This window comes from Dromiciops gliroides, chromosome 2 (genome assembly GCF_019393635.1).
Source record: "Dromiciops gliroides isolate mDroGli1 chromosome 2, mDroGli1.pri, whole genome shotgun sequence".
Lineage (NCBI taxonomy): Eukaryota > Metazoa > Chordata > Mammalia > Microbiotheria > Microbiotheriidae > Dromiciops > Dromiciops gliroides.
The window spans coordinates 41187090-41201518 of record NC_057862.1 but is presented as its reverse complement, the minus strand read 5'-3'; the positions used below and the strand labels follow the sequence as shown (position 1 = coordinate 41201518).

Genomic DNA, 14429 nt, shown 5'->3' with positions numbered 1-14429 from the left:
CAGCACACTGACCTGGCAAAGCCTGCTTGTGCCCTGGTCACAAGCCGTGTGGGTAACCTTTGCCTTGCTTGTAGTAAGTTAGGCAATGTTCTGGTGACTTCCCAAAGGGGAGGGGAGGGGCTCTTTGGTTTCTCTGACCACTTCCAACCTGGCTGCAGTGAGTCAGCAGGGCTGATAAGAAAACACCTCCCATAAGGGGAAGTTGAGTAAAAAGACCTCCTTTCCCAAGGTAGGAAGACAATGCAGAAGTGGCGTGTGTCTGGGGATCAGCCAGCCCCCTCCCCACCACAGGCGAGGCAGCCTACAGTGGGTTCCTGCCCCAGGCCTAGATTGGCTGCCCAACATGGTCCTTGAGTCAAGTGTGACTGTGTAAAAACACCTCAAAAAGCATCAAATATAGTAAGGCAGAGTTATTGTTCCAGTGTCTCATTTCCATTCCCATTTGAGCTGCTGAGCTTTGCTCTTTGTTAACATTCTGTGTTCAGCTCTTCCCAGGCCAAGGATCATTCTCCTTGAAAGAGAAATCGGGAGCAAAATAAGCTCTGAGTAGTTCTTCCTTCTCTCTATCATCCATCAGCATTATTCTATCCAACTTGGGCAGTGGCCCCATCCTTTCTTTCCTTCTCCTGCTGCCCCCATCATAGTTATTACGAAGCCCTTTCTGTTGTCTCTAGTATTTGCTCACCTATCACATAGCTCATTCTGAACTTTAGCACTCCTGACCACTTTTACATGACTTTGCCTCTAAGTTTGTATTTGTCCTCTGTATCCTATCCTTGTTTCAAACTTCTACACATACTTTTCTTTTTAAAAAGGGGGGGGGGTGCAGCTAGGTGGCGCAGTGGATAAAACACTGGCCTTGGATTCAGGAGGACCTGAGTTCAAATCGGGCCTCAGCCACTTGACACTTACTAGCTGTGTGACCCTGGGCAAGTCACTTAACCCTCATTGCCCCGCCAAAACCAAAAACAGACTGGATCTCTCTATCTCACCTAGGCTGGCAATGTCATAGCTACCCTTGGACTCCATCCCACTCTGGTCAGCATGGGGGCTTTAAACTGGCTCCTTTTCTCACCTGGAGTTTGCCCTTTCCTTATGCAATCTGGTGACCCCTCTTCTCCTGGAAGCTCGCCATCTTAATGTTGAACTTCATGCAGATCTGATTGGCTTAGCCCACTTCAGCAAAGAACTTCAGCACTCAAGAGATCCCACCAACCTCAGTCCCCCAATGACAGATATAATTTAAAAACAAAAACATTTTTATTTAAAGTTTTGAGTTCCAAATTCTTTCTCTTCTTCCTTCCCTCCATTCCCTCCCCACTTCCTAAGGCAATAAGTAATCAGATATAGGTTATACATGTGTGATTATGTAAAACATTATCATATCAATCATTTTATATAAAATTAGTCATTTTGAATAAAAAAAATGAAAGTGAAAAATAGCATGCTTCAGTCTGTATTTAGTCAATATCACTTCTCTCTTTGGAGGTAGATAGGATGCTTCATTTGTCCTTTGGAATTGTCTTGGATCATTGTATTGCTGAGAATAATCAAGTTGTTCACAGTTCTTCATCAAACAGTATTGCTGTCACTGTGCACAGTGTTCTCCTGGTTCTTCTCACTTCACTATACATCAGTTCATACAAGCCTTTCCAGGCCTTTCTGAAATCATCGTGCTTGTCATTTCTTATGGCACAATTATATTCCATCACAATCATATACCACAACTTGTTTAGCCATTCCCCAATGGATGGTCATTCCTTTGATTTCCAATAATTAGCCACCACAAAAAGAGCTGCTAGAAATATTTTTGTACAAATAGGTCTTTCCAGGGATGACAGATATGTGTCACACCTGGCTTCTCTACATTTCTTTTTAACCCATTCATTGGTGGGCATACTTAGTAGTTTCTTGAAACAACTCTTTTTCTTAAGACAATAGATTACAAGATGGTGGTGCTGGTGTCATCTAGTCTAAGCGCCTCATGAGGAAACTAAGAAAAGAGAGGTTAAGCAACATGCCCAAGACCATAAAGGTAGTAAATGTCAGACCTGGGACTCAACTTCAGGTCCTTTCCCACTGCTCTCTCTCTCTCTTTCCTCCCCTTCCGCAGGGTTTCCTTTTGTGTTTTCAGAATTTCATTCTTGAGAACCTCTCCCTGCCCTCATCCCCTTTAAGTTCACCCCCTATAGCTTTAGGGATTGGGATTCTCTCTCTGCTTTCCCTTAATCCTGTAAAATAAGCCTTCTCAAAGCCTATCATACATATCGGAATATCCCTGACTTTCCTTTTTTTCTGTCATCAGTTAGTTCTAAGGATCATTTGCCCCTAAGGTTCCCATCATTTCTACTTCAGTAACCAGTTCCTTCTTGGTCAGAATCAGGTCCAAAATAGCAGTTCCCCTTGTTGTTTCCTCTACCTTTTGAAGAAATAGTCTGTAGTCTTGTTGGAAGACTTAAGACAACAATAGAAATAGCTAGAATATCATGCACTATTGAGTAAGTCCATCTGGGAGTTACAAAACAAGTTACTATGGTCAGTCTAAAGGGGAAACTCACTCTGAGATTAGGATCCTAGTCACCTGGATACTATCTATAGAAATAGGGAAATTGGAGATGGGGGAGTGGACAGACAGATACAGAGGAAATGATGTGTCAGGAGTTGAACATACTAGAGTTTGGGGCAGCTAACAAGGTAGCATGTAGAGTGCTGAGCCTGGAGCAAATGAATATTGACACGGTGAGCAGTGTTTTGTGATAAGTACCAATAAGAGGTAAAAGCAAAAGCTTGTGCAAAATGTCTATGTTTTCCAGTGGATTTCATTCAAGGATAAGAATTATTGAAAGATATGAGCTGCAGCTGGTTCAATCCAGATGAATAGCAAGTGTATGGAGTGTCCAAACTACCAAAGCTTCTTTGGGTATTACCAGTCCTGGGAGGCAGCTAGGTGGTGCAGTGGATAAAGCACTGGCCTTGGATTCAGGAGTACCTGAGTTCAAATCCAGCCTCAGACACTTGACACTTACTAGCTGTGTGACCCTGGGCAAGGCACTTAACCCTCATTGCCCCGCAAAACAAAACAAAACAAAAAGAAAGTAAGTAATAAGAAGAATAAGAATTTAAAAAAACAGTAATAATACTGACTTGATCCATCAATTTGCCTCACTTCTACAGGTAGAAAATCACATGTCATTAATATATTAACTGCTCTTTAAACTGGGGGGGGGGTCACAGCTGATAACTAAAGACCATCCAAGGAAGCTTCTGTCCTTTAAGACTAAGCATGGGGCCATGTCTTCAGTTGTTTCAGTCATGTCTGACTCTTCGTGACCCTGTTTGGGGTTTTCTTGGCAAAGATACTGGAGTGGTTTACCATTTCCTTCTCCAGTTCATTTTACAGATGAGGAAATTGAGACAAACAGGGTTAAGTGGCTTGCCCAGGGTCACACAGCTAGTAAGTGTCTGGGGTCAGATTTGAACTCAGGTCTTCCTGAATCTAGGTCCAGTGCTTTATCCATTGTGTCACGTAGATGCCCTATGCCCTACATGACAGCAACAATAAAAATAACACTTAAAAATTTGGTCTTCAAGGTTTGCAAAGCACTTTACACAAGCTATATCATTTAATCCTCATGATAGCCCTGTGAGTAAGGGGTGATTATTATCCCCATTTTACAGATGAGGACACTAAGGTTAAGTGACTTGCCCAGGGTCAAACAGCTAATAAGCATCTGAGGCAGGATCTGAACTCAGATCTTGCTGACTCCAAGTCTAGCACTCTAGCCACACCTTACTACCCACCTGGCAAAGCCTACCTTGATTCTCTCACCCCACCCCACTAATACCCTGCTCCCTGGAATTACTTTGTATTTTATTATCTGTGTATATCTTCCTGTCCCCCTTTATTGAAGGCAGAGGAAGTTTTCAGTTTTATATTTGAATCTTGCCAACAGCAGGTGCTTAATGAATATTTATTGAATGAATGTAGCTCAGATATTTAAGGAGCCTTTAAAAAACAAACAAACCCCAGGCCTGTGGATTTTTTCATTGGTTTGGGGAGCTCTTGGTGTGGAACTTCCAGCACCCCCTCTGAAGTTTATATCCTTAAGCACCTTAAGAAGGTGCTTGGGCCACCGGCAGGGTTAAATGGCTTTCCCAGGGCTACCCAGCCAGTGTATGTCAGAGGTGCGATTTGAACTCTGAGGGCAGCTTTCTATCCACAAGACCTGCCTGTCCATAAACATCAAGCAAAGACTTTTCGGATGCAGAGCTCTGTCTGGGAGCCTACTCAAGACCCTAAGGTTGTGGGCAGAGGTTTAAAAGGCAGGAGGGGAGAGGGAGGGAAGGAGGCCCTCTCAGATGAACTTCCTGTCTTCCTTTCATAGACTCTTAGAGCTGGAAGGTACTTCCGAGGGCATCAATCCATCCTGAAGCTAATTCCCTCTAAAAGATACTCCCAAAGTGGATAAACAGCTAAGTGTCTACATTATAAGGCAAAGCGTCCCACTTTTAGACTGCTCTCATCGTTAGGAAATTGTGGCTTCGATTAAGCAGGGATCTGCCAGTCTACAGCTTCTAGCCGCCAATCTGAGTCCTGCCCTCCGGAGCCAAAATCATCGGCCCTTCAGACCCTTGGCGTCAGCTCCCCGGGCGGTAATCGCCCCTCAGTCTTCCCTTCCCAGGCTAACCGTCCTCAGACCCTTTATGCCGTACATCCTTGTACGCCCCAGCCTCCAGTCCTCTGTTCTGGTCTCCCTCTCCCACACATGGGCCACCTGTCGTCATCCTTCCTAAAGGGGGACTCCCAGAACCTGAGCCTCTACTTCCAGGGAACTCACTCGAGCAGGGACTGACCCCACCCCGTCCTCCCTCTTGCTCAAGAAATGCTGGCGGATCAGTTGATTAGATCTCAGTGTTAACTCTTCTTGTCCTGCTTCTCCCCATCTGAAGATCATTCTCCTTGACAGAGGAAATAATAACAAGGGGTGAACAGTGCCTTCTTTTTCTCTCTCTCTGTCTCTGTTTGTCTGTGTCTGTGTCTCTCTCTGTCTCTCTGTCTCTGTCTCTGCCTCTCTCTGTCTTTCTCTGTCTTTATCTCTGTCTCTGCCTCTATCTGTCTCTGTCTTTATCTCTCTCTGTCTCTCTCTGTCTCTGCCTCTATCTCTCTCTGTCTTTATCTCTCTCCGTCTCTGTCTCTGTCAATCTCTCTGTCTGTTTCTGTCTCTCTGTCTCTGTATCTCTCTCTGTGTCTGACTCTCTCGGCATCTGTTTCCTCTGGCTCAGAAGCTGCCCTCCCCTTTGCTGATCTTCCTCTCTTCCTACTCCACTTGTTGTACACTGTGTTTCCATCTTTGCTGCTTCCATCGAACTAGGATGACATAACTATTTCTTCCAATTCTATAAAGATATAGTTCCCTTCCTGAAACCTTAGAAATCCTTCCACCCCAACTTTCTTCAGGAAGCTGTAAAACTTCCTCAACTTAAGAGCACACCCAAGTCTTGTTAGAGGAGTCACTCTCTTTTGAGGGAAAAAAAAAAGATTCTGTAGCATTGGAAGTAGGGGGAGGGGGAAATGCGATTCTATAGACTCATGGGTACCCAGGGTTGCTTCTAGTCACTCCTGCAACAATCAGGTCTTCTGATTTTCTCCAGATTCTGGATGTGTCTTGAATAGAAGCTTTTGGATATAGCAAGCCCTGCTGTCATTCTGGTAGACAGGTTTGATTCTAGAACTGTGTTATCTAGGGTTTTATCAGGTCATCTTTATTAGTATGTAGAGAAGGTGGTCACCTATATTGCATAATTTCAAGGGCACTGGGTAGTTTTCTCTATCCCTATCCCTATCCTCAGTCATTGGCTCTCCTTTCCATTGATAGATGCCTGAAATTCCACAATTAGCTATTAATTCCTTTGTTGTAAGGCCTCTAACCCATACCCATATAAGTTTCCCCCAGAGGAATGACTAAGTCAGATTTTTTTTTTTTGTACTTTATTAGTATACATAATTTATCAGGCTTTCCCTGAGTTTAGTAGGGAGAGAAGAGGACATTAGAACACTGAAGTAATTCACATCTACCAGAATGAGGAAAAAGAAGTCACTTCAGAAGACAGAAGGCCAGGCTCGAGAGACAGGCCCGCCTACCCCCCCACCCTCCCACTCCCGATAATTTGGCTATTTGCCTTTGGGTGCGGTTCCTATTAAGAGGCTTGATGTTTCCACAGAATAGGCTGGACAGACCGCAGGGCATTAGGCCAGTCAAGTGGACTGTCAGGGACAGTCCCTGCTGATTTCTCCCTGTATCCTGTAGAGATGCAGAAAATCCTGCTCTCATTAGAGGAGAGTCTGATGAAGCCGACTAGCACACTAAGCAAGAAGTGCCAGCAGTTTAAGCTGCTCAGGTAGAGAGAAGGTCTAATCTGGCCTTGACTCTGGACACCTCTGCAATCCCTCGTAAATAGCCCTTTGGACTTCTCTTTCCTTATCCATTGGTAACCAGTGAATGGGACATTCATGGCTGCTTTTAGACCTAATCATTGTATCTGATTGCAAAACATAAGGTTCTGTGTCCTAGTGTGAGGAAAGAGATCCCTCAAATCCTAATGTTATCTTTCATCTGCAGGGAGCCCATATCAGGGTGTAAGTGCTCAGAAGGAGTCATCAGGGATGCTGTTCTTGCCTCCCTCTGGTGGTGACAGCTCGTTTCAGTGTTTTTTCCTGCCCAGCACCTCAGAGAGCCTGAAGCATAATCCCATATATAAGAATGCCCCAAACATGGGGGGACAGAAACCTAGCATGGGAGGAAAGTTACCCGGCAACACTAGACACTCAGAGGAAGTGGTCGCCTGGATGGCGTATTCTCCCTCTGTCCAAGAAAATCATCTCCAGGCCGACAACATCAGGACCAGCCTAGGAGTGTGGGCACAAGGTTTGGGGTCTCGGGGCTTTTTTGGATGGTCTGAAAATAGCTCCAGAATGGGAAAAGAGCTGGTGCCCCCTTGAGGGGACCTGGCAGCAGCTGCTGCCATCTTGTTCCCACAGTGCAGTTGCCCTACCTGCCTTCTTGTGGTAAAGAGTCAAAGTTTACTGCAATCTGACCCCCCTGTAGAATTCCCAGGTGCCCATTTTGGGGGTTTGTTTGCTTGTTCAGCTCAGCTTCTAAATAGCTCCTTTTTGTATGGAGCATCTCAGAGGAAGCCCTTAACATTTAGTCCCGTAGCTTCTAACTGGCTTTGGATTTGTGGGGAGGGGGCAGTGTCTGTATATGTGGGTATGAGGGAAGCTAGTGGTCTCTTCTCCTCCTAACGAAGATATTAGGGGGATCCAGGATCATAGGAACATAGATTCAGGGTTGGAAGGGAGGACAGAGGCCATCTAACGCCCACACACACACACACACACACACACACACACACACACACACACACACATTTTACAGATGAGAAAACTGAGGCCCACAGCACGTAAATGACTTGCCTTGAGACAGATGGGATGAAAGCAGCTGATGTGGAGTTTGAAGTCAGGTCCTTTGACCCCCAAACCCGTCCTCTTTCCTTTGTATCGGTTTGCCTTCCTCCACTAAGATCCTCCAGTGTTGATTGTTGAAGATTGTTGAAGCCTCCCCAGAAGCTCACAGCACTGGCAGGCTCTACCAGTCTGGAAGGACTCTGATTATGGGCTGGCGATGGATGTGAGTCCTGTCATCTCAGGACCAGCCTGGCTGTGTATGAAAAGCATCATCTCAAGATGGGTGGCACCAAGTGATGCCCTTTGGAGCCTTGGCAACTCACGGAGCAAAGAGGGGCTGCAGCCTGCACTGGTGTGGGGGCATCCACAACCAGAGACAGCCCAGGTCCATCCTTGTAGTGTTAAAGCACGAGGAAGGAGGCAGGGTCCTTCGGACATGGGTCTTGGTGGCCCCTCTGCAGGACGTGGACATATGTTCTTTTTTGGGGGGGGGATAAAAGGAATGTTCTATAATTCTCATTTAACAGATAAAGAAACTGAGGCATGATGATCTTTCATTAAATCAGATTCAAGAGTTTCTGAATCAGAAACACATCATCTAGAATCAGATCCACAACTGGAATGAACTTCAGAGGCCATTTAAAGATTCACTCAGGTAGCTCACATCAGAGGTAGGATCTGAACCCAGGTCCTGACTCCAGAGCTACCAGGGTAAGGGCTTGGAGACACAAAGACAGAAAGGAGCAGTCCCTCGCCTCAAAAAGCTTACAGGTTTATTGGGGGCAGGGGAAAAGATGTACAAACATAAGTCAATGCAAAATCTATGCAAAATGAATACAAACTAATTTGGCCCCATGACAGGGGAAGCTCCAGCACTAGAAGAGATCAGGAAAGATCCGATGTAGGAGGTGACAAGTTGAGTTTTGGAAGAAACTAGAGATTCCAAGATGTGGAATGGAGGAGAGAGCATATTCCAAGCAGGAGGCACAGCATGTGCAAAGGTGCAGAAAGGGGAAATGAAGGAAGATAGATAGATGGATAATTTCAAATATGGACTAGTGAAGAAGATAAATAAATATATGAATAAGCAATCATTAAGCAGAACATCCTACTAAGCCCTGGGAATGCAAATACAAAAAGTGGGACAGTCTTTGTCCTCAGGGAGTTTACATTTTCATGGGGGAGTTGTGACTGGGGAGGACAGTTTTAGTCCGGGGAGTCACTGGGATGGTGAGTTACTTGATCCACAGGGCAGCTGATTGAAATCCCCTTTCCAAAAGCAATGGTAATGGTCATTTATTACTCTGCCCAATGCAAGTCATGTGTGAGGAGTGGCAAAAAGGTCAGTTTGGCAGGACCAGAGAGTGCATTAAGAAAAGTAAAGAGCAGGAGCAGCTAGGTGGTGCAGTGGATAGAGCATTGGCCCTGGACTCAGGAGGACCTGAGTTCAAATATGGCCTCAGACACTTGACACTTACTAGCTGTGTGACCCCAGGCAAGTCACTTAACCCCAACTGCCTCACCAAAAAAGAAAAAAAAAAGTAAAGAAAGAGCAGGAGCAGGTAGGTGGTACAGTGGATAGATCACTGGCCCTGATGTTGGGAGGATCTGAGCTCAAATCTCACCTCACACACTTATTAGCTGTGTGACCCTGGGTGAGTCAACCTCAATTGCCTCAAAAAGGGGAAAAAAGAAAAGCAAAGCTTGGAAATGTAGCCTGGAGCCAAGTTGTGAAGGGATATCCTCTGTCTTACGCATCCTTCACAGGACCATGGAATTTAGAGCTGGAAGAGGGGGATGTGCTGGAGGCAGCTCATACTGGCTCCAGAGAGCCCATTGTTATATTTTCAGCATTTATACCTCAGAAATTGTCAAACTACCAATCAGGGCTTTATTGATTGTTTTGTTGATTGTATAGACTTAAAAAAGTGATGGAGGGGACAGCTAGGTGGCACAATGGATAAAGCACCAGCCCAGGATTCAGGAGGACCTGAGTTCAAACCCAGCCTGAGACACTTGACACTTAGTAGCTGTGTGACCCTGGGCAAGTCACTTAACCCTCATTGCCCTGGGGGAAAAAAGTGATGGAGAAAATGTTAATATGGGGATCAAACTTTGAAGTGTGTCCTGTGTACCTTTTTTTTTTTCTTCTGGAGAGCAGATGGTTAAATACTTACCAGGGCACTTCTGGTCAGCAGGGATCTTAGAGACTCTCATTTTATAGTTGGGGGAACTGAGACTGAGGGAGAGGAAGTGTGCCCAAGGTCACACAGTTGGTCCAGGGTAATTGGGTCCCCAAGGTCAGTGCTCTTTTTAGGGCCCAGTGAAGTCACACCCTTGGCGTGGCACTCTTCCCAACTGTCCCAGGTCACGGCACTCTTCTCTTAGAATTGCTTTGGGGTACCCTTAATCATCAGCTGCCTCTCACGTCTCATCTCTGCTGTATAACGCATACCTTGTTCTCTTTGAGAACAAAAGTAATGTCATGCACCTGGCTTGTGTCCTCCCAGGTTCCAGCAGGGCCTTTAAGGGTGGCCCCCGGATGAGGAAAGCCTTCCTATTGGCCACTAGGCAACTCCCTGATGGCAAAAAGGAGAGAAGCAAGTAGAGCAAGCCTGACCAAACTCTGCCTAGCCCCTAATTCTTCTGGACATTTTTCTAATCTCTCCTGACCAGGATCAGAGATCCCCAAGACCTCAAGTGCTTAGAGTAGTTCAACTGCATGGAGAAAAGAGACTAGGCTAATGCAGTCATAGGAACTCAGACTTTCCTCCTGGGTCTAGAACTGATTGGTAGGATTAGGGCTGAAGGGGACTCAGAGGCATCTGACAAGCCCTTCAATTACAGATGAGGAAAGTGAAAACTAAGTCACACAGTGAGGAATGCCTGAGGCAGAGTTTGAATTCAGGTCTCCCAGGCTGTGGCTACAGGGTGCCCTCTCCAAGGTCAGAGTGAGCCCACTGCAGCTTGGTTGGGGCAGGTGGGAGAAGTACATGGAGAAGGCCCGTTGTTTGCTGGGGCTGAGGCCTGGGCTGTGCTGTGGGTCGTGGGCCCTTGCAAGGGCAATACTTCATCCATCCCTAACAGATGATGGTCTCTCTTTGTCTGCAGGATGGAGAATCTCTTTGTGAATCGCTTCATGCACATGTTCCAGTCTTCCTGGAGTGACTTCGCAGACTTTGAGAAGATCTTTGTCAAGATCAGTAACACCATTTCTGGTAGGCAGGCTGTCTGTCCAGGTGGGAAACATGCCTCCTCCCCCCCCCCAAGTCAGGGTGTCCCTCCTTGGCACCAAGAAGAGAAGGGGTGGTTTTCTTACCTTGACCTCTCCTGAAAATTGACAAAGGGCCTCTGGATGCCAGCTCCAGACTGGTGGATGGAATGGGATGGGCAGGCAATGATTCTTGATGAGATGGGAATCCCTATTTTCTTTGATGTTCAATTCAAGAACTATGTGCTACATGAGAACCTACCTGATCCCCGGGGCTACTGGTGCCCTCCCCTGCCCATTACTCTGTGTGTGTGTGTGTGTGTGTGTGTAGGGGGGAGATGGATGGATAGATTGACAAATAGGAAGGAAGGAAGGAAGGAAGGGGAGAGAAAGGAAGGGAGAGAGAGAAAGGAAGGAAGGGAGAAAAAGAGAAAGAAAGGAAGGAAACAAGGAAGGGAGAGAAAGGAAGGAAGGAAGAGAGAGAAAGGAAGGAAGGAATGGTAGAGAAAGGAAGGGAGAAAGGAAGGAAGGAAGGGAGGAAGGAAGGAAGGAAGGAAGGATGCTATCTACTATATGCATAGTTTCCAACAGACTATAAGCTCGCTAAGCACTGGATAGGGATAGGGATTTCATTGGTATAAGGAACATGCTGGTGAGGACGCTGCCTCTAACCGTGCAGACGGGCACCTTCTCTGCAATTTATAATCTCTGAGAGCTGCCTACAGTTCTGAGAGGTTGAGTGACTTGCCTGAGGTCACACAGGCAGTAGGTATCAGAGGCAAGTCTTGAACCCAGGTCTCAAGATCAGAAACTGTTCCATCTTTAACTTTCTTCTCACCAGCACCTAGCAAAGCGCTTGGCACATCAGAGGTGCTTAATAAATGTTTGTTGATTGTTTGATTGATAAAGACACACGCAATCATGATCAAAGATAAGCTGTAGCTGGTCAGGAGGGCTGTTTCTAAACCCTTTCCCTACCAAGGGCTTCAGTTCCCTGGAGGGTCGAGAAGAGAGTCGGGTCACATTTATCATTTCGATATGCTGGACCCCCCATAGGGCTCCTGCAGCTGAGCTCTATACCACAGTCTCGACTGGAAGCCTGGGAGCAGCCTGAGTCAAGAGATGACTGTTGGCTGTGCTCGTCCTGATCTAAACTCCTGGAGTCTCACCACAAATCATCCCCAAAAGACCCAAACCTTTGGGTCTCTCTGTATTGCTCGAGAAAGCAAGCCCGACTGGGCTATCACTGATCTGCTCCTGGATCCCAGGGGGTCTCGACTAGGGGGCTGAGCTAGGAGGTGCCAAGGACTCAGGGTGGTGTTGTTTCTCCCATAGAATATGTCATGAAGCACTGGCAGGAGGATTTCATGTTTGGCTACCAGTTTCTGAATGGATGCAACCCAGTCATGATCGAGAGATGCACCAAGATCCCAGAGAAATTCCCAGTCACCACAGAGATGGTGGAGTGCAGCCTGGAGCGGCAGCTGACCTTGGAAGAGGAGATGCAGGTAACAGCACAACCCAGCCTTCTTCTTCTTCTTCTTCTTCTTCTTATTATTATTATTATTATTTGCAGGACAATGGGGGTTAAGTGACTTGCCCAGGGTCACACAGCTAGTAAGTGTCAAGTGTCTGAGGCCGGATTTGAACTGAGGTCCTCCTGAATCCAGGGCCGGTGCTTTATCCACTGCACCACCTAGCCACCCCTCAGCCCCATTATTAATAGACAGCTCTGTTGGGGCAGGAATGGCTTCATTTTTCTCGTATTCTCAGTGCTGTGTAACTTGCCTGGTATAGAGTGGTTGCAGTTCAGTCATTTCAGTTGTGTCTGACTCTCCATGACCCCATTTGGGGTTTTCTTGGCAAAGACACTGGAGTGGTTTGCCATTTCCTTCTCCAGCTTGTTTGACAGATGAGGAAACTGAGGGAAATAGGGTTAAGTGACTTGCCCAGGGTCACACAACTAATAAGTATATGACGTCAGATTTGAACTCTGAATCTGGGCCCCAGCACTTTATCCACATGAGTCATATACTTGGTGGGGAGGGGCAGGGAATGATCTGGATCTGTGATTTCATCAGTTTAGGGAATTCCTGGCATGGAAAATATCATCCATCTATGTATATCAGCAATCCCTCTGTAGTCTTAGAGCACTGGTTGGGACCCAAAGTTGTTGAATGACTTGTCCATGGTGAAGGAGGCCCCGAATCCAGATCTTCATGATGCCAAAGCTGTCCCTCTCTCAACAATGATAAGCTCTAGAGCAGTTCTTCACTTTTTTCTGGTGTTCTGGACTCCTTCAGGAGTCTGGAGAAGCCCATGGAATCTTTTTGAGAATTGTGTTTTTAAATGCATAAAATAAAGTATTAAGAATTACAAAGGAAACTAAAGGTCACTCAAAACAGATGTCATATTTTTCCCCATCCAATTTCACAGGCCCACTGAAATCCATCCATACCTAAGGTTAAGAATCCCTGCTCTATTGCAGAGTAATATTTTAATAACTTAAGGGGCAGCTAGGTGGCGCAGTGGATAGAGCACCGGCCCTGGAGTCAGGAGTACCTGGGTTCAAATCCGGCCTCAGACACTTAACACTTACTAGCTGTGTGACCCTGGGCAAGTCACTTAACCCCAAATGCCTCACTAAAAAAAAAAAAAAAATTAATAACTTAAGACTGCACTAAGACTTTTGGTACACCCTGTGATGTTAAAAGAGAATATGATCATGTATTCATTTTATCATCATCACATCATCGTCCAATAGTAACAGCATGGTGTTGTGAATGGAGAGCTGGTCTCAGAGTTAGGAAAACCTGGATTCAGGTCTCACTGGTTCTGACACGTACTGGTTGTGTGACAAGTCTGGGCAAGTCACTTACTTTTAAACTCTGAGTATCTAAGATATTAAGTTGCACATAAGGTTCTGACCTGCATTAATAGAGGAACTTCCTTCCCCTGGGACATCTCTTACCAATGAAATGTCAGACCCAGGCTCCATCCCTCTTCCTATCCTACTATTGTCAACAGTAGCTTGTATTTCTTTTTCGTGGAGGTGAGGGGGACAGGGAAGCCAACCGGAGTTAAGTGATTTACTTGGGGTCACACAGCTAGTAAGTGTCTGAGGCTGGGTTTGAACTCAGGTCCTGCTAACTTCAAGGTCATGCTCTATCCACTGTGCCACCTGGCTGCCCCGCTAGTTCCCATTCCAATAGCACTTAGCAGCGGCTTCTCGGAAAGCTGAGGTACTTGCCCATAGTCACACATTCCAAATCTGGGCTTTGCTCCCTACTCCTCACTGATGGGAGGACCAGTCATAGACCTAGAGAGGCCATCTAGTCCAGCTTCTTTGTTTTATAGATGAGGACTCCCTAAGTCCACATGGGTGGGATTTGAACCCCCAACCTTTGACTCAAGAGTCCAACTTCTTGACTTTTGGTCCAACTTCTTACAGCCCTATGGGGCTCCATTCTGGCCCATGAACCACCTATCATTATCACCTACAATTTGGAAGAGGATATAAAAAGCAAAATAATAATTTACATTTCCATAGCACTTTAAATCTTACAAAATGCTTACCCTGCAGCAATCCTGCGGGATAGGGTGGGCCAGTATTAACATCATCCTCATTTTGCAAATGAGGAAACTGAGGCTCTGGGAAGTTATGTGTTCAGGGTCTCATCTTGGGATCTATGTATAGCTGAGTGTGTGAACCTGCTTATGTTTTGTCAACATTGGCTCCTGGCTCCTCCTTCC

The 14429-nt window shown here is 46.0% G+C and overlaps 1 protein-coding gene across 1 annotated transcript in view; it reads left to right on the top strand.

Moving 5' to 3' along the window:
* ALOX5 (arachidonate 5-lipoxygenase) overlaps nucleotides 1-14429 on the top strand; it is a 76971-nt gene that overhangs the window by 41947 nt on the left and 20595 nt on the right. Inside the window, exons 5-6 of the mRNA XM_043986151.1 lie at nucleotides 10577-10683; nucleotides 12012-12184. Coding sequence (XP_043842086.1) covers nucleotides 10577-10683; nucleotides 12012-12184 — 280 coding nt within the window. The remainder of the gene's footprint in view (nucleotides 1-10576; nucleotides 10684-12011; nucleotides 12185-14429) is intronic.